The sequence below is a fragment of the Thermobia domestica genome, chromosome 1, assembly GCF_964235325.1.
Source record: "Thermobia domestica chromosome 1, izTheDome1.hap1.1, whole genome shotgun sequence".
Classification (NCBI taxonomy): Eukaryota; Metazoa; Arthropoda; class Insecta; order Zygentoma; family Lepismatidae; genus Thermobia; species Thermobia domestica.
This window is the reverse complement of record NC_137454.1, coordinates 243,970,005-243,988,972: the sequence shown is the minus strand read 5'-3', so window position 1 is coordinate 243,988,972 and position 18,968 is coordinate 243,970,005. Positions and strand designations below refer to the sequence as shown.

At 35.2% G+C, this 18,968-nt stretch overlaps 1 protein-coding gene across 6 annotated transcripts in view; it reads left to right on the top strand.

The window, feature by feature from the left end:
- Dora (zinc finger SWIM domain-containing dorado) overlaps nt 1-18,968 on the top strand; it is a 152,805-nt gene that overhangs the window by 116,898 nt on the left and 16,939 nt on the right. For 4 of the 6 annotated variants that reach the window (XM_081771682.1, XM_081771672.1, XM_081771662.1 and 1 more), the window contains exons 16-20: nt 2,322-2,450; nt 4,087-4,827; nt 6,691-6,892; nt 10,322-10,496; nt 14,846-14,995. In XM_081771682.1, the coding sequence (XP_081627808.1) occupies nt 2,322-2,450; nt 4,087-4,827; nt 6,691-6,892; nt 10,322-10,496; nt 14,846-14,995 (1,397 nt within the window). The remainder of the gene's footprint in view (nt 1-2,321; nt 2,451-4,086; nt 4,828-6,690; nt 6,893-10,321; nt 10,497-14,845; nt 14,996-18,968) is intronic. The other 2 variants (XM_081771699.1, XM_081771691.1) reach the window with 2 other exon arrangements.

The following is an 18,968-nucleotide window of genomic DNA, read 5'->3' as shown; positions in this document are numbered from 1 at the left end:
AGACCCATTTCCTCGCGAGATCGAGTTTGAATCATCTTTTGTCAACAATGTTTTTAACTTTTTGATTTGCCAGGATTGTAGTTCAGGTCCATATACAATATGCAAAAGACATCAAAACATCTGATCCATAAATGAAGGCTTGATATTTCTCCGGCGTTTGTTTCGTAACCAAATGATAATGAAAAATGGACAACCATTTCTCCAGTCTAAGATGAATCTTTATTGTTTGGAATGTTTTGCCCAATGAACACTATATATCAATGACTTTATAATTAACTGTATGCGTAAGGTATTTGCTTATTACATACTGCATGCAAGAAAGAAAGAAAACACTGATGTACCCTATAGTCAACTTAAACGAGGTTTACTTTCATTGTGAATTGCGTAATCACTGGGGCAAGTTTTGGAGGATTCTGTTCTATTAGTCAGGCGACGGAGCGATATCGACGGCGGAAACGCACGTACTCGTGCCTTAATGACGGTCGAAGGTCCAAGGACTGTTTATGAAATGAAGTGAAGTAAAACATAATTTATTTAGTAATCTGAGGAGTTCGCAACCCTGAGATATGAAAATAACACGCTGTGTAGACTTCGCAGGTTCAGCCAGTAAGCCTTAATGAAATAGAACAATCATAGGTGAATTTTACATTATTCCGTTCATTTCGTCATTAACGGCAATATCTGAACGTCATCAATGAAATATATTTCAATACCGTAAACCACATTTACCTACTTGCAGTGGCGGTTTTAGCGGGTAGGCATGGGCCTCCCAAAAATTTTGAAAAATAACTAAAGGCTAAAAGATACAATAAATAGTAAATATATTTTCTACTATTTATATTAATGATAGATAATTATTTAACAAATAGCATCAACCACCATGATAAAAGTAATTTCCTACTATCATTAATCAATCATGTGCATATCTATCCATAAGCGAGGGAGCAGGTCTACCCAATATTAAAATTCTAAAGCCGCCCCTTCATACTTGTTAAAATGTTCACAACACTGAATTGAAATAACTCAAATGATGTTATTAAAATAAGCTGCTTATATGACGGTTTTGACAACCGGTAAATGCACTAAATTAAACAGTTAATTCATCCCCTTTTTCTGTCTGCTGTTGGCAAACGACCTGTTCTAGCTGAGCGAAATCTTTACATTTCCCAATTATTACCAATCCTTTGAAACGGGTTTACACAAAGTTTATAACTTATTTCTACAAAATCATGTTTTTCGAGTTTGTCCTTGCAAAATAGACCCCAGCCAGTATGCGACATGCTGCAGAACCACTTCTGAGCAATATTATGAAGAAGAATATTTAATTTCGTAAGAAAGATTAACAATGAGCATAAGAACACTGAAAGATTATGATATACCTTCAGGCTGATCAGAGGAGTGTAAAACTGGTAAGAAGACTGAAACTGTTAGGTTATGACCCACACTGTGAAAAATAATTAGGTAGTGTAATATGGAGTACTCCCAGCGGAAGAAAAGGAATAGCAGGATTGTATTATTTCCGAATAATGTAACAATTAAAGGAAGAAACTATTTAGATGTCTTACAGTGTTTTTCCAATTTAGTTTATTATTGAGTATGAATACTTCATGCAAGATGATGCACCACCACATAAAATAAGTTAGTAGTTCAATAATAATAATACAGTATATTAGGCCAGGAAACACCTGACTTAATCCAATAAAAATGCTTGGAACCACGTGAAAAATTAAGTTAAACAACCAGTTAACACCAAGAAATTGCAGTGGTGTTTAAAGGACTATGTTCAGATAGGTAAAGGATATTTTAAAGATTTGGCATCATTTGTGCCTAGAAAGTAAATAGACGAAAATGTCTTTCCTGTTGATCCGAGTAACTACATTTCTTAGTTACTTATCTCCTTTGACCTCTACATAGCCAATGCAGAAATATAGTCTAAACTGCACTGCGAGTAACCGTGCATATTATCTCATAACCATTATCTTGTTAGTTCTGGTAACCGGTAATCCAATTAAACAGGATCTACTGCATTTTATTTATTATTTCCTACATCACATATTTGATTGGGACAACTGTTTACTATTAATAAAGATATTCTTGATAATATATTACTACTGCCTTGCATTTATACCACGTTTTTCTCTTTATTTTGTACTATTACTTGATCCCATGACAAAGAAATTCGCAAGCGGAACAATTTATTGCAAAATTACAACAGATAAGAAAAAATACTAAATTATTAATTCTAGCCTTTGAAGTAAAATTATTTTGTGTGTTATAGTAATAAATATTTATTCATTATGTATTTTCTTTTCGCACTTTAGTGTAAAGAGCAAAGCGATCTCATGTTAGAACATTCCTGTCTTACTGTGGAGACTGCTGCTAAGGGAGGTGGTGTTTATCCTGAAGTGCTCTTCCAAGTTGCCAAATATTGGTATGAGTTATATATCAGGGTAAGTTATTACTTAACGATAGTCTTGTGTATTATGGATTTCATGTTTTACGCGCTTAAATGAAGACTAATCTTATATGCATTGTTTGGTGTTTATTTTACCCATATTTCACTTTCGTATTCATCCTGAAAACATTTTCCAAGTACTAATTTACTAAGCAAAATCTTAGTTTTCTTGCGTTTGTATTGCAGTTTAATTTTCTTCATGCTGGTAAGTAAGAATTCGGCTGGTAGTCGTAAAACTTGTAAATGTTAACATAATTGATGAATCAAGTTGAATTCTTACTTAACCAGCATGAAGAAAAATAAAACTCTATTGTAGACGCAAACACTTTTTTCTTACAAAATTCATTCCTGAGAAAATGAGCTCCTTCGTAGCTAAGCGGTTAGCGTTCGCGCCTTTGCGTGGGAGTCCCGGGTTCGATTCCCGGCGGGAGCTCATGTAGTTCGGATTCCACGTTAATCAGTAGGTCCACGTCTTATATAGCCTCGCTGCTGAACAGGACGTTAAACTCAAAATCAACTCATTCATGAGAAAATAGAACAGCGCATGTAAGGTTAATATATTTTATTATATCATAGTTTTCGTGTGTAAGTTACAGAATTAATAGAATACATACAACAGGTACCACAGCTGAAAAGAAAAAAAAAATGGACCAAACTAAGAGTTTTTTTTTCTTTCTTTCTTTCTAACTTGTAACATTGTATGATGTAACGCGTTCATATTATCTGTGATGAGAAGATATCAAAATATAGAACAAAATGATTGAGAACAATTTCATTGTGTAAAAGTGAGAAATTTCCGTAGAGTTAATATTGAACTGAAATTATATCATTTGGATTTTTAAAGGTGAAACTACGAAATAATCTTCAGATTCATTTTTCAACTCGACTGCTATACTGTACTATCATGTGCATCTTAAAATAATTTGCAGAAAAAAATGAGAGACTTGGAACGTTCTGTATCGAAACTACGAAGTAAGCGTTAAGTACAGATCGTAGTAATTTAAACAAGACTACGCCAGAATTTCCGATTTCAAGAAATAAAGAATTCTCTGAATAAAAAGAGAGAAAGAATTTTTAAATAAAGTAAGCTTAATGCAATTTTGAAGAAAAAAAATGTTATTGAAATTGCGACCAATATCTACAGATGATTATCAACTTAATAGAAACATGTGTAGTTTACAACAAGTAAGACGTATGAGGTAATAACTGAGGGACACGGATCGCCGAACATCACAATCCGACGCGAAGAGGATTGTCACCAAGGATCGTATAACTAATTAGGTAAAAGTGATTGCTGAACGTAAATTAGCACGTGGAAACGCCAATTGCGACAATCACATTTCGACGCGAGTTTGCTGAACATAAACATTCATCGAGTTGCGTTTTCCAAAGCATTGAGTGCTTCCTTTTATTATACTTCACGTGAGTAAAATGTTTGAATAAACAACTTAAGATGCGAGTTGGAACTAATGGAAATTAGGAACTTTCACACTCTCTCTTTTCTTATTACGTTTACTTCGTGTATCTTGTTTTCGTGACAAGTTGTTAAAAACTGTTTCAATTTAGTGGTTATTTTCTTCCCTAAGTAATGAGTATATACTTTTTTAAACTCGAAATATTTTTTATTTCAGCATTCCCCTGGTGGAGGAGACCAAACATTGGAAACAGAAGCACCTCAAGAGGCTCTCTCTCTGGATTCGAATGGATCTATTTCTATAGAACCTACATTAGACGTTGCACAAATGTCGCAAGTTGGTGTGGCACCAGGCCTCCAAAATATCTCAACATTAAGCAACAATCAGACTGTAACAGCTTCCAGCGTTCCATATCCAGTTACATCTCCTGTTCCCCTTAATGTGCCATATCCGATGCCATACAGTTTTGTACAAGGAATAGGATTCAGTCCTCATCCATCCTTGAGCCAGTCTTTGAATTCAAGACTTCCATTGCAGATGTATTTGTCTCCAACATTCCAGTATCCAGCCAATCAACAAGCAGCACCGTATGCTAACTTGCCACAACCACTTCCGAACCTTGTCTCTGCTTCGAACTTACAGTATTATCCAGCAGTAACATTGGCTGCTACTACAACAGCCAATTTGCGGCAGGGAGCCCATGTTTATCCGGTAGCATTGCAGACCAATGCTGGGCCAATACCAGGACAAGGACATCTTGTGACATCGTCAGGTCAGGGTCAGGTTTTATCAGCAGGAGGACACGTATTGACTGGGCAGCCAAGAAGTCAAGTCAACCAGTCACCAAACTCAGTATTGCCTCAAACACAGCCAGGCATTACACCTTCTCTCCAGCAGGCTCACGTTCCAGGATCATCTGCAACCTCCAGCCAAGCTCAGGCACAATCTCAGGCACAGGTAAGAATTGCCTCCCATCAAAGGTCATGATATTAGAATTAGGTAATAATACAGAACAACGAAAAAGTTCATTAAATTTGAGACTTTTTCAGACTAGTCATCATGAACTAAGTTTTCGAGGGCTTACATATTATGCAGTTCATAAAAGCGTAAGATAGTAATCTGTATTATCTAAATAAAGAACCAAAATTGTTGTTACTACTCATATAATGACATAGTCTCTATGTGAGAACTATCTAAACCATGTAGATGCGTTTAATAAAAAGCTACTTAAATTTAAGCCATAGTGGCAGGACTTTTTTCTGACGGTGTTAAGTATGGGCACCTTTCGGAACAAGCGATTTCTCTAGTCATTATCTAAAAGAAAATACGAAATTAATATTTCAATTTAATCGATTTGAAGTTGGAACAAGAGTATATTATACCTAAGTATGAATTTTAAAAGTAATAAATCAATAAAGGACAGCATAAAAGTAATAGATCAATAAAGGACAGCATAAAAGTAATAGATCAATAAAGGGCAGCACATGCTAATTTCTTCCATCCTTTAATTTTGACACTTCACTTCGCAGTCAACTAGAAATCGTAGTAATGGTGATATTAGTAATTATTTCCCCCGTAGGAATATGTGATGAACACGTCGGTCATATATTTTAGCTGTCTTGCACAAAAGAAGTCTTCTGATTTCAGTATGTTATTGCGTATGAATATTGTCTCATAGAACTGAATAGTCCGAGATAGGAAAGCATATCATCTTCACTTAAAAATTAAGTTCTGCATCATATATGTAAATCGAAAGATGTATGTGAGCAGTCCTGTACAGCATACTACGACTCTGGCTGTGCGGTAGACAGAACAGTATTTTTACCAAATAACTAACGAAAACCCTACAAGTACGCACCGGCTGTTCGTTTTAATTATTAATCCATTTGCCCTTACATTTATATGCCTTTAGGTATTATATTTTATATACCTTCTGTTCTCTATGATTGATCGGTTCGAACTTCATAAATGTCTATAAAAGATGCCGAAATTTAATACGTAGAAAGAGTGACGTACATATGAACATGTAATGAGTTAGCTGAAAAAACAATATTTAGACTAATATTTTCAAATAATCTAGGTATAGGTATCCATCAGCATTATACAATGAATCAATACCATTTATAAACAATACATAGCTTGAATCCTAAAGATCTCTTCAAAGGTCGAATGTTCGGGAAAAAGGAAGTAAGATAATTATGAATCCTTTGAATTTCCGAAAATGCTAAATAATTCAGTTGTCTTGCACAAAAGAAGTCTTCTGATTTCAGAATATTATATGGTATTAGAGTTGTAATTTATAAGGCTGAGTTCGAACTCTATTGGAGAAGCGTATTGTGTGGATATCTCGAATCAGGAATATCTGCTGACCTGACCAGCGTTCTCTGAGCTTTTTTTATATTTCGAGTGTTTACTATTTCGTTGCTGATTGTATTATTTTTTTGTTCTTATTTCGTTTTATTGATTTTTCAATATGTCATTGTTATGTCTTATTTCTGCTATTTGTTACTTTAGGCTTTGTTTTGTCGTTTTATCTACCTTGCAGCATGTTTTCTTGTTTTCAGTATCACTCACAATTTGGGCAGTCCTTAGTATTTGATCAGTGTATATCGTTACTGTCAGTGCCCCATTGTCCCTCAATAGATCAATCATTCGAATCAGATACATGTGCTCCATTACTAATGAAATTTAAATACTGTAATTCCAGTTGAAAGTTTTAACATAAGTAAGGATTTTAGTTCTTTTAAATCTAGATAGGTGAGAATTTAGAGAAGTCAAAATGTGCAGTTTCTAGAGACAGATACCAAATAAACTCAATAGTTCTTCTTTCAGCAGGTTCGCGGACAACAACAATTTAGTCAAGCTCAGTTGAGGTATCTGTTGGCAGCATACCGTGTTGGAATGTTGGCTATGGAGACTTTAGCAAGGCGTGTTCATGACGATCGTCCACAGGCCAAATATGCACGAAATCCACCATATGGAGAAGATGTCAAATGGCTGTTAGGTGTTGCGAAGAAATTAGGTAAGTTCACTAGTAATATTTATATATGCAGTAACTTAATTAGCAAGATCACAATGAACAGGACTTTGTTAGTATTAGAGTATGTTCGCATGATGTTTTGCAATTGAAAAGATTATAGAATGCCACGAAAGAGACGTCTGTTTGAACTCGATGCTGACCATCAGGGTATTTTTCTTGTTCTCTTGAACTAACAAAAATCTATGCGGTGACTGGAAATCCTCATGAATAGTGTCGGAGAAAACCGAGAAAACTAATGTGTCGACAAATCGAAAAATTCACGCTGTGCGATAAGTACGCGATTTACTGAGATGAAAATGATGCTGAAGCATACCTTCATCGAGCTTTTCATTATGACAATAAAAAGATGATAATACACAGTATTATTAACCTGTTGCGTTCCAGGTGTTATTTTTCTATATGCGTGTTGTAATACTAGGTTTTCATTTACTGTTAAAAGACTGTCTAGACCGTTATACAGACCATAGTTATTGTGCAAACACGAGGATAGCATTCGCATTACTGATTTTATTATTATTATTATTGCATTGTGGAACACTTGAACTGAAAAAGAGAAATTTTGATATTCTGAAGGGATTTTATGCTGCTTCAGGTTGGCAACACTGACCAGAGATCGAAGAGAGAGTTTTTTTTTTTCTTTTTTCTGAACACGAAATACGATATCGAAGTTGACAATTGTTTATCGTCAAAAAAATACATGGTTTAGGCCTTTCATCTACTGAGACAAAACATTTTTTTTTTCTTTTCTGTCAGTAAGGTGCTGTCACCTAAGGAGAAATAGTAGAATAACTCGTGCCTTGCATCGACTAAACAATTTCATCATCTCTAAGATTAATACAACCTTTAATAAAGGATACATTTTCATGACATCCCCATGGATGTCACTTGAACGCAAGGGGTTAATTATACCCCAAAATTATGGTTAATAAAATATAATTTTTGTTTAATTATTATATTGTCCAAAGACGATACGTATATAAATCGATAGATTACATCGAACTGAACTAATCAGGTAAGATGCATTTTCTTCAGGTGTGTCAGTTTTATATATTCCATATATTATTTATCACAATACAAAATTCATTTCAATTTCGGTACAAAATAACAAGCGAAAAGTTTGCTTTAATAAGTAAGAATTTAATAGCCTCATAGAAGGATTGAGAATGCGAAAGGAAAGAGTTATTCTAAAAATGTGTGTTGTGTTCTTGCGAAAAGTTCGATATCTATCGACCGGGCTTCGGATTTTGGTGAAAATTTCGTGTTTCCAGTAGTTTGTAGGTGAATTATGGTACTGAAAAGTAAATAAATCATATTAAATTTTATCATATGAATGTTCTTTTGATGTAATGAAACACCTTATATAATCCTCGACTTGGGTTCGTTATTGTAATATTTTCGTCTATCCAGTTACAGATATCGTCATTTGTACAATATTTGAAAAGAAATATCAAAGAAGTTAAATAACATTTTAACACTTCAACAGAAACAGGTAGCTCGAGCTTAAAAAAATAAGATCATAACCAAGTGGCACAAACTCTACTTCTAATTATACTGTACTTCCATTTGTTTAAAATTACTTTTCTCATTTGTATTGAATTTTTTGGTTCTTAAATTTCCTGTAGGCAAAAATTTCGTGTATGCATCGATTAATGCCGTTCTTATTCAAATTACGTATATGTATATGTAATGACTTTTTCCCTTTCTTTTCTTTGTTTCGGTGAAGAATGTTTCGAAAATAGGTTTTCCATCATTTAAGTAGATTATTGTAGCTGTATAGAAAAAAAATTACACTGATAACAAAATACTTTCATGTCGAGGAGTATTAAAATACTTAGATTACGTTTTTAATAAAATGGTTCTTTCGCTAAATTAAAAGATTAAATTAGGGAAAGACCTCCCTGAAACGATGATTTGACATCTTTTGCAGCTATTCTTAACGTATGCACACACATGTGTACAGTATATAAGAGAGTGAATCAATAGATATGCAGGTTTCAGTCACTTACATGCTTTATACTTACCGAAGTCTCCACGCGCGCTAGCGACACGATCCTCCCTCTACCCACAAGCAAGTTACAACAAAAGCTGCCTAACAATCAAAGTAGGGGGTCATCATGTTACACATTCTTAAATCAAGTCCTTCAATCTCCTCCAATAGCAGTTCTTGTCCTTTGTGTCAAAGAACTCCTACACTGCAGCTTCTATCTCCTCTTGGTTGATGAACCATCACGAGCTCAAAAAGTGAGTCAGGGAGTAGAACAAGTGTTAATCCAGAGTGTGAGGTCTGGACTATATGTTGGATGTAGCATCATTGCAATTCTCTTAAGTTTTTTGTTTCTTTCATTCATTTGAGAGGTATAAGGTGTTGCTTTGTCTTGCATTGCAGCGGAAGGCCTGACATTCTGTTTAACTTTGCAGGGTATTTATATATATATATATATATATATATATATATATATATATATATATATATATATATATATATATATATATATAGTGGGATATATCCGCTCCAGCTGTTCGAAGTGCAGGTTGACATCAGTGATTCGATCGTCGGAAATGAACTCTTAGCGAAGTACCTCCTTATAATTCCATCAGATGCAGAGAAATACCCGTGCTTCGGTGACATCGGTGACCTTGCGTATCCATTCGCTCATGCACGTTAGAATTTACGGAAAACGTCTAGTTTTTGTCGCACGATATTATCCTCTTCAGAAAACGAATCACATGGACTCCTAGGAGTTTCTCATACCCATCCACTCGCCTGTAAGCCTGAACTGGAGTCAGTTCGTCAGCAGAATTTGGAGCTATTGCGGAGGTCGTATAGATAAAGAACCACACTGAACTGTAAGGTACCGAACTCACCTGGTAACCTCCGAGTGTTAGTCGTTGGATTTGCCTTTTATGGCTTGGCTCACTATTTCGAAATCCATGGTTTTCGGCCTTCTGACCTTGACAAATCGGTGAGGTTCTTGCATCCCGAAAGAACTTTCTTCAACCATGTGGTTACTGTACTGTGATATTTACATCATCATCATCACCTTCTGCACACCAAATGTTTTAGGCTGCTTCCGTGGCCTGATGACCCAACTCGAACTAGTAAATCAAAAGTTTCCTATTTGACCTTTGAGCGCCTGAAGTACCACTTTCTCCGCGTTAGTGAGCACCTGTGACGGCTTGAACTGACTTAGGCGCGTGACACAAACGCCGTCAATCATGTATGTATGTCACTATTGCATAAGTTTTTATTACTAATTGATACGATGGGATGCATATTGTATTAACAGTAATTAAACATCTTGTAAGGATGTTTTAAAGTATAACTTTTATTTACTGATTTTCCCTTATATTTGTATATAATGTATCTCCGTGCGTGGGTGTAAGTAATAATAATAATGTTTTCCTTTCTAGGGACACACTACCTCCAGCAGTTTTGTATTTGTGCCGTGAACAGTGTTCTGAGTCCGTTTATTTTGCATGAGATTGCATTGGAATCAGCACACTACCTTGCACGGAACAACCCAGGATTAGTGATGCAACATCTGAGGTCTGCTCTAACGCCACTGGTTCAGAAGTGCCAACAAATGTAAGTAAGCTAATATGATGGAAGCTTCTGCATTTTAGGTTTAAATATCGTGACGAAGGACGTTCAAGTTATAACCGGAATTCCCTTTTTTTCTCTCTTACATACAGAAGACAACATGCGAATCAAAAAATACTCCCCACACACACACACATACTTGTCCCATCGGTGTAGGAGTGCCCGTATCTTTGTAGTATAGAATTCTTTGGGACGATCTTTCAGCCATTTTAGCACACACATTTTGACTTCGTCGTCGGTGTGGAAATTTTGTCCATCCCAATTGTTCCTTGAGGGAATAAAAAAGATAGAAGTCGCAAGGCGACAGATCGGGGCTATACGGGGGATGGTCTAGGATTTCCCAGCCAAGTTTGGTGATAGCTTTGTCGTGACCGTATGAGGACGTGCGTTGTTACACAGGATGATGACGCCATCCTACACTGTCTGTGACAGTTTTCTTCTCAAACCCTCTTTTATTTTGGTCTGGAGAAGATTGCTGTAGTACATTGCATTGATTGTGGCCCCGCGTGCCAGGAAATCAGTGCATATCAAGCCGTCTTTGTTCCAGAGTACTGTCAACATCACTTTGCTATTGGACGCTTATCTTAGACTTTTTCAGCGGCGGTGAGTCAGGATGCCTCCAGTCCATGCTAGAGCGCTTTGACTCCGGAGTATAATGATGCACCCAACTCTCATCGCAGGTAATTATCTTTGCAAGGAAGTTCTCTCTGAAATCGCTACAGATGCTGAGACGAGACGTTTTCCCTACGCAGTTTCTGGTTGAACGTTAGCATTTTTCGGACCCATCTGGCCGTGATTTTTCGGAAGTATAGGTGTTCGTGGATGATCATTTTCACGCTGATGTTTTCGCACTCAAATCTCTCTCACTGATGCGTCGATTACTCAGAATTAGCTCCTGACAAAATGGTTTCGTTGATTGCAATAGCTCGGCGTGGAGGGCTTATGTTGAGAACAGATTCTCCTGCTGCCTTGAATTTTGAACACCACTTGTACACTTGCGACTGAGAGAAAGAGAGTTTCTTTGTCATATTACGCACTTAATCTTCTGAAGATTTCAGTAGGTTTCACGCGTTCCTTCAGGAAGCACTTGATGATGCAGCGCTGCTACACTAGGACCGCCAGCTCCACTGTCAGGCGTGTTGCTATCGTCCATTGCCGGCCTCTGAAACTCTTATCTCTTCAACTGTCTATTATCGCAGAAAAGTGTCAGGACTACCCTATCACAGGATAGGACACGGATGCCAAGCTGCGCACAGCAGCACCTGGAAAAAAAGAACAGTTACAACTGGAACGTTCCTCGTATGTGTATATAGAATTTGATTTGAATATTTAACCTTGAATTCCATGTACCACCAATTACGCTACCTGGATAAAATCATAAAATCGTTAAAAATATTAATGGCACTATCTCTAAATTATTTCGGCATAACATGCTTTTCGTAGTGAGGCGTTTTAAATTTTGTGCAATTTATACACCCATGGAAAGTGTAGAACTGCTTATGATCAATTGAAATAAAACTTTTCACGTAATTGAGTGATCTTAAATACGTCATAAAGTTGTTGCATTTTTTGAAAAAGTACATACTATGGAAATTTAACAGCAAGGAGAGGTAAGTGGGTAAGTTATTTGTTACTTCTTTAATCCGTTCCACAAACGTCTCATTAAATTAAGACGACGTGGAGAATGTGGATGAAAGTTGGCAGCGTAATAGATTTATACACAAAAATTCGCAGTGAAAGGAAAGAGGCGTGAAAACAAAGAAAAGTTTTTTTCGACGAAACTAGGACCGTTTAGGTAAGTGAGAATTTTTATAATTAATTATATTTAATTTCTTACTGCAGTAATTTGATTGCTATTGTTACGTTGGGAGGAGGGTGAAATAGTTCGATCTGAATATGTTCATTATTTGTTGGTCGTCTTTACGCTAAAGAACATTTTTTTCAATTTCAAAAATAAATTGCAAAGTAAACTTACTGCCCTTCGGCTTCTAACACATGGATATTAGTTCTCAGTATTTATTCATATTTTGCCTGGTTTTTAGTTTTTAGTTTTTTGTATTTTATTTCAGTGGTGGAATTCAAAAGAATCAAATAGTATTCGTTTGTAAAATTTGGGACAGGGTGTCTATCGGTCACGAAAGTCACGAAATCAGAAAACGGTCATGAAAGTCACGAAAAAGTCACGAAATTTAGCTTTTGGGTCACGATTTTTTTAAACTGTACAAATGTAAGTACAGATTGGAAAATTTTGTTCTGTGAAACGTCAAAATTCACCACCAAAAATGTCTGTGGTCGGGTTTAGACGCTAACAAATCGCAAGCAAAGTACGTTTCTATCTCATGGATGAAAATTCAGCCTAATTCGCTCTTGAAAATGTTAGGAAATTTTATGATTTAGTAAAGAAAAGGTCACGAAAAAGTCACGAAATTTCATTTTGGAATTTTAGTAGACACCCTGTGGGAATACTTTTTGTGTGCTGTTGAACCATAAAGAATTTAAGCACATCTAAAATTCGAATGGTGTGATGTCTGAATAGATATTATATATATTTATTATAAGAAAAAAATAATGCTGTCTGATTTTATCGATACTAAATTATGAATTTTCTTAAGTATTTAAAGCAAATGTAGGTCTGCATGGTGGCTAAGATAAGGCTTATCAGATGCTTAGAATAGAACTTCATTAATAAAGTTTGTGAATGTGTGTATGATGTTACTCGGTCTATGAATTCCAAAACTCTTTTGAATCCGTATAAACTTGTAGAACAAGCTCTATACACATACGTTGATGTTCGGGATCTGGAAGGATTGTAAGCCAATTCATTATAGCAGTATTGAGTCGTTTTCACAGGAAGCATTTTAGATTTCAAAGCTGGGATATCGGAACATGTGCACTTTTGAGCGCAGAATGTGATTACCTTATCCCATTGACCCATTTGATACCCCTTTCCTATATCAGATCATTTCACTAATGTTTTTAAGATTGGATCTAGAATAACGTAGGTAGCTTCTTCCTTACAAATTACTCGAAACTGTGTAGTAGAAGATTAAAGTTGAAAATGTAGATTTGTCCTACTTCGCCGACTTCATCTTCCTTGTAAATCTTAACATGATCAGACTGGAAGTTAAAAAATCGAACAACAAATCATTCTTTCCTTATTTGTCATGTATTTCTTTTATAATGTTATATGTTATTTTGTATTTCCTATCAAGAGGACAGCAAGTCCTCGAATGATTTGAAGTGTTTCTCCTATGAAAGGAGAGAAGTTAAGGTAAGGTTGCATTTATTACAAATAATAGAAATTAAATAACAGAAGAATAAAAAGGTACTTTAATACTAACTACTCTGCTCCATTATATTTAATGGCAATATATTCCATTCTCATTTTATCTTACGTATTTACCTCCGTATAAGACGCACTTTTTCTTTGAGAATACGAGGTGCAGAGGATTTTATTATATCGATTTTAGTACGTTTTCCTGAGTATTCTGTGTTGTTTTAATGTTTTTGCTTCCTTACGGTATACAGCAGCATTGTAGTAGTTACGTAAGTTCATTGATTCAGTAAATGCAGTTTGGATACAATCGTTCTATTTATCTTGAGTGTATATTCTCTTCTCTGGACGTGCATATGCTCTAGACATTCCCACGCGCACATGCGATTCTACAGCTAAACACTGGTAACTGCATACACATTCATTGCTGAAATATCATTCTACATAAAAAAAAATAAATTTGTCAATGTGTGTTGTTCGTTTACCTAAATAAAAAAATAATTAAATGCAAAAATTAATGATAGAAAATTGGATTTATTCTATTCATGGAAAGTTCCAATAGATTTTTTTGCGTAATGTGAAAGAATAATTGAAGATGTGAAACTTAGAATTTAGGAATGAACGTAGGCTAAAGAGTTTTCGAGAGCAATATTTAGAAAGATGCTTCGGGAAGAAAAAGTTACATAACGTTGAACTGTATAATATACATACGATTTTATATACCTCGGTGGGATAGGTTGCTTGTAAGAAAAGTTGCGTGAAATGGACGAACGCTAGTTTACGTAAATAAGATGGAATAATAATATTTATAATAATAATAATAATAAATTGATCTTCAGTAAATGACTTACAAAATTCTTGATAGCATTGCTATAATAAAATTTTCTATTGGGTGCTCATGAATATTTTGTTTCTAACCCATCGAGTTAAGTAATGCCTGACTGTAGAATGTATTTTACAATTTATAACTTTCTATATAATTTACTTAAAAGAAACTAAGTGATTTTCATGTGTTTATTATAGAAGCAAAATTCAAATTATTTTACGTGTTGTATTTCAGGTACATTCAATGTATGCATCAGAAATTGTATCATCTTAATGCTGCAGATTACGAAGATTTTGTGAGCATAGTATGCTCAGCACGCACAGCCTTTCAAATAACACCAGAAGGAATGACGCAGTTTAAAGAGTGGCTTCAGTCGATTCGCAGGTCATTATAGTATTTCGTTATATATTTATTATTTAGATATTTCCCATAATTGGACGAATAATTTCTTTTTCTGAAATAATAATTTCCAGACAAGAAATTATTACATGTTTTGTATGTATATGATTAAAAGTTTCAGTTCTTCAGGCGTAGATAAGATTAGTCACCAACATAAGGTAATAATAATTTGGTTAAAGATCAAATGATTTTGTAAATGTGTTCATTGAACGATTTGAAAATAAGCTTAGTATAGTGTGTTAAAAGTGAAGGATTCAAGTGATAGCTTGCTCAAAATTGGGAGACATACATAAATGACATCCAGACATTGACAAAATGTTAATAATCAGCGTTATAGGTGTAAGTAAATTATCTCCTTGTTACTCATGTCATTGTTTTTGTCATTGTTTTTGTTACTCATGTCATTGTCACATATATCTTTCCTTCAGTCACTAAAAAGATGAGTTAATTTTCAAGTAATATTTCTTGCAAGTAGGCTTTTATCACCCATTCACTTCCATGTACTCCGGTTTATAATTTGCATAATTGAAAGCAGAATATGCCTTAAATAACATTTATGAAACTGTTCAATATATACAGCTGTTCTTATTAATTGAACGTTTAATATTCATCAAATTAACTCTCTATTGCATATTGTGCCATTTCTGGCATGTACCGATATTCTGTATCCAACATTGTACACATTGCACCCACCTTCAAACGCAGAAAAAGCCATTTGTTTTTTTCTTCAAACACAGATGAGCTGAATAACTTGTAGAAATTATTTTCTACTGCGTTTAGGTCGTTTGCACTCTGCCTTTCATCAGGAACTTCTACCCGATGTCCCATCTCGTCCATTCTTACATTTGTCACAGGTACCAGTGCTCTTGGTTTAGTCGCTATGTGCATGTTGTGTCACATGTAACACATACTGGAATCCCACATTCAAATGACTGCTAGTGATTTACACTAATATAATTTCAATTTATATTTAAAATGATTAGTAAAAATCAAATTGAATAATGTATTTCAAATTCCTTAATTCATACCGTAGAGGGTTAACTACCGAAAGGCACAAAAGGGAGATAACATAATGAACATAGGGAAATCGGGAATCCATACTGGTTTTACCATACATTATATATATATATATATATATATATATATATATATATATATATATATATATATATATATATATATATATATATATATATATATATATATATATATATATATATATATATATAGGGTGTTTCAGATAAAACGTCCAGTGCTTATAAATCCGAAACGGCTGAGAATAAAAAGATGAAACAAAAACTGAGATAGGAAAATGTCATAGGGCGCATCACATGGTGTTGTTGTGGTGATCCCCAGGGCCCTCCTTCAATGGGGCCCAGGGGCCAACTTCAAATTTTCAAATAGGAACATGTATTGAATCATACCTCATTCAATAGTACTTGAAAAACGAAACAACTTTTGTAGGAAACAATTTTCAATTTGGGCCACCGTTTTTAAATGGCCGCAAAAAGTGAGTTCTATATCAGATAAAACGTCCAGTGCTTATAAATCCGAAATGGCTGAGAATAAAAAGATGAAACAAAAACTGAGATAGGATAATGTCATAGGGCACATCACATGGTGTTGTGGAGATCCCCAGGGCCCTCCTTTAATGGGGCCCAGGGGCCAACTTCCCATTTTCAAATGGGAACACGTATTGAATCATACCTCATTCAATAGTACTTGAAAAACGAAAAAACTTTTGTAGGAAACAATTTTCGATCTGGGCCACCGTTTTCAAAATGGCCGCAAAAAGTGTGTCCTGTATCAGATAAAACGTCCAGTGCTTATAGGCCTAAATCAGAAACTGCTGATTTAGAGAATAGAGATGAAACAGAAACTGAGATAGAAACGTTGATAAAGCATATCAAGTGGTGTTGTTGTGATAACCCTCAGGAAACTCCGTGAAGGGGGCCCAGGTGTCAACTTCAAACTGATAAAGGACTTTTTGCGGCCATTTTGAAAACGGTGCCCCAAATCGAAAATTGTTTCCTACAAAAGTTGTTTCGTATTCAAGGACTATTGAATGAGGTATGACTCAATACATGTTCCCATTCGAAAATTTGAAGTTGGCCCCTGGGCCCCCTTGAAGGAGGGCCCTGTGGGTCACCACGACAACACCATGTGATGCGCCCTATGACATTTTCCTATCTCAGATTTTGTTTCATCTTTTTATTCTCAGCCATTTCGGATTTATAAGCACTGGACGTTTTATGTGATATAGGACCCACTTTTTGCGGCCATTTAAAAACGGTGGCCCAAATCGAAAATTGTTTCCTACAAAAGTTGTTTCGTTTTTCAAGTACTATTGAATGAGGTATGATTCAATACATGTTCCTATTTGAAAATTTGAAGTTGGCCCCTGGGCCCCATTGAAGGAGGGCCCTGGGGGTCACCACAACAACACCATGTGATGCGCCCTATGACATTTTCCTATCTCAGTTTTTGTTTCATCTTTTTATTCTCAGCCGTTTCGGATTTATAAGCACTGGATGTTTTATCTGAAACACCCTATATATATATATATATTAGGGATGGCCAATTCCGGAATATTTACTTTCCGGAATCCGGAAAGTAAAATCGGAAAATTCCGGAATTCAGAAAAAATCCGGATTTCGGAAAAAATTCGGATTTCGGAAAAAAATTCGGGATTTCGGAAAAAATCCGCAATTCGGAAAAATTCCGGAATTTAGAAAAAATCCGGATTTCGGAAAAATTCCGGATTTCGGAAAAATTCCGGAATTCGGAAAATTTCCGGATTTCGGAAAAATTATTTTTTCTTTTTGTAATCCTAAGAATTTTGTTCAAGCGCAAACGAACAAATTTCCTTTTTGTAATCCTAAGAATGTATGATGCAAATTAAGTTGAAACTTACATCCTAAAGTATACACTACTCAATCTTCCCATGGTTAATAAGATGTAGTCCAAAAGTACGATGTACTTCTAATATTTAATTTTTGTTTTACTGTGATATTGTCCAGAGGTAAGACATATATCACACTGAGTAACAACTTGACATAGTGAAGATGTTATCATACGTAGTTTTCCAGAAAATCGTGAGAAACGAATTTTTATGAAGTTAAAATATGCGTCGCTTGTTGCCAGTGTGATGCAATTGATAACTTTTATGCTGGAATAGTCTTATTATTAATATTATTATTAAATCGTTTATGTACTGTAAAAGAAAAATGTGAACCGTTATTTAGTAGATTTTATCTGTTGTTTTTTGATATCTTCTAACAGTAATACAAACTACTTGTAAATACGCAATGATTATCAAGGGCAATGGCATATTAATGTAAGGACTACTCTGCAGACTAGCAATAAACAATAAACAATAACAGATAAACAATAGTTGCAAAAAAAAATGTAACTAACTTGGGCACGTCAGAATGTTCGCGAGAATATAGGGACGCATTGCGACTAGCAAAGAGCGTGGTATTATCATTACTCAAAGCGCTGTACGATGGAGGCATTAATGTTAATGGCACTAATGAGCACTTACTTGCTCTAACGGTTAACCTCATTTTTGAGATGATTCTTAGAAGTGGGCGTGTTGGCATGCAGTTAGAAGACCTATATCCATTATTTAAAAAGCCACGTTATCTGTGGAGTACTAACGATTTGCGTCACTAACGAACACTAACGTAGCACTAGCGACGTTTAAAGTCGAAATTGGAGTCTGACATAAGTGGCTTGTCAACTTCATGGACATTATATTTTCCTTGAATGAGAGAATTTTGCGCCCAAGAAATTTGCGCCCTACCACAAAAATAGGAAAAAATGCGCTCGCAATATATTTGCACTGGGATGTTTGCGCCCTACCCCAAAAAGAGGGGAAAATGCGCCGGCTATATATTTGCACTGGGATGTTAGCGCCCTACAATTCAACTTATTTTTGTATTGTGTAAAGTAACTT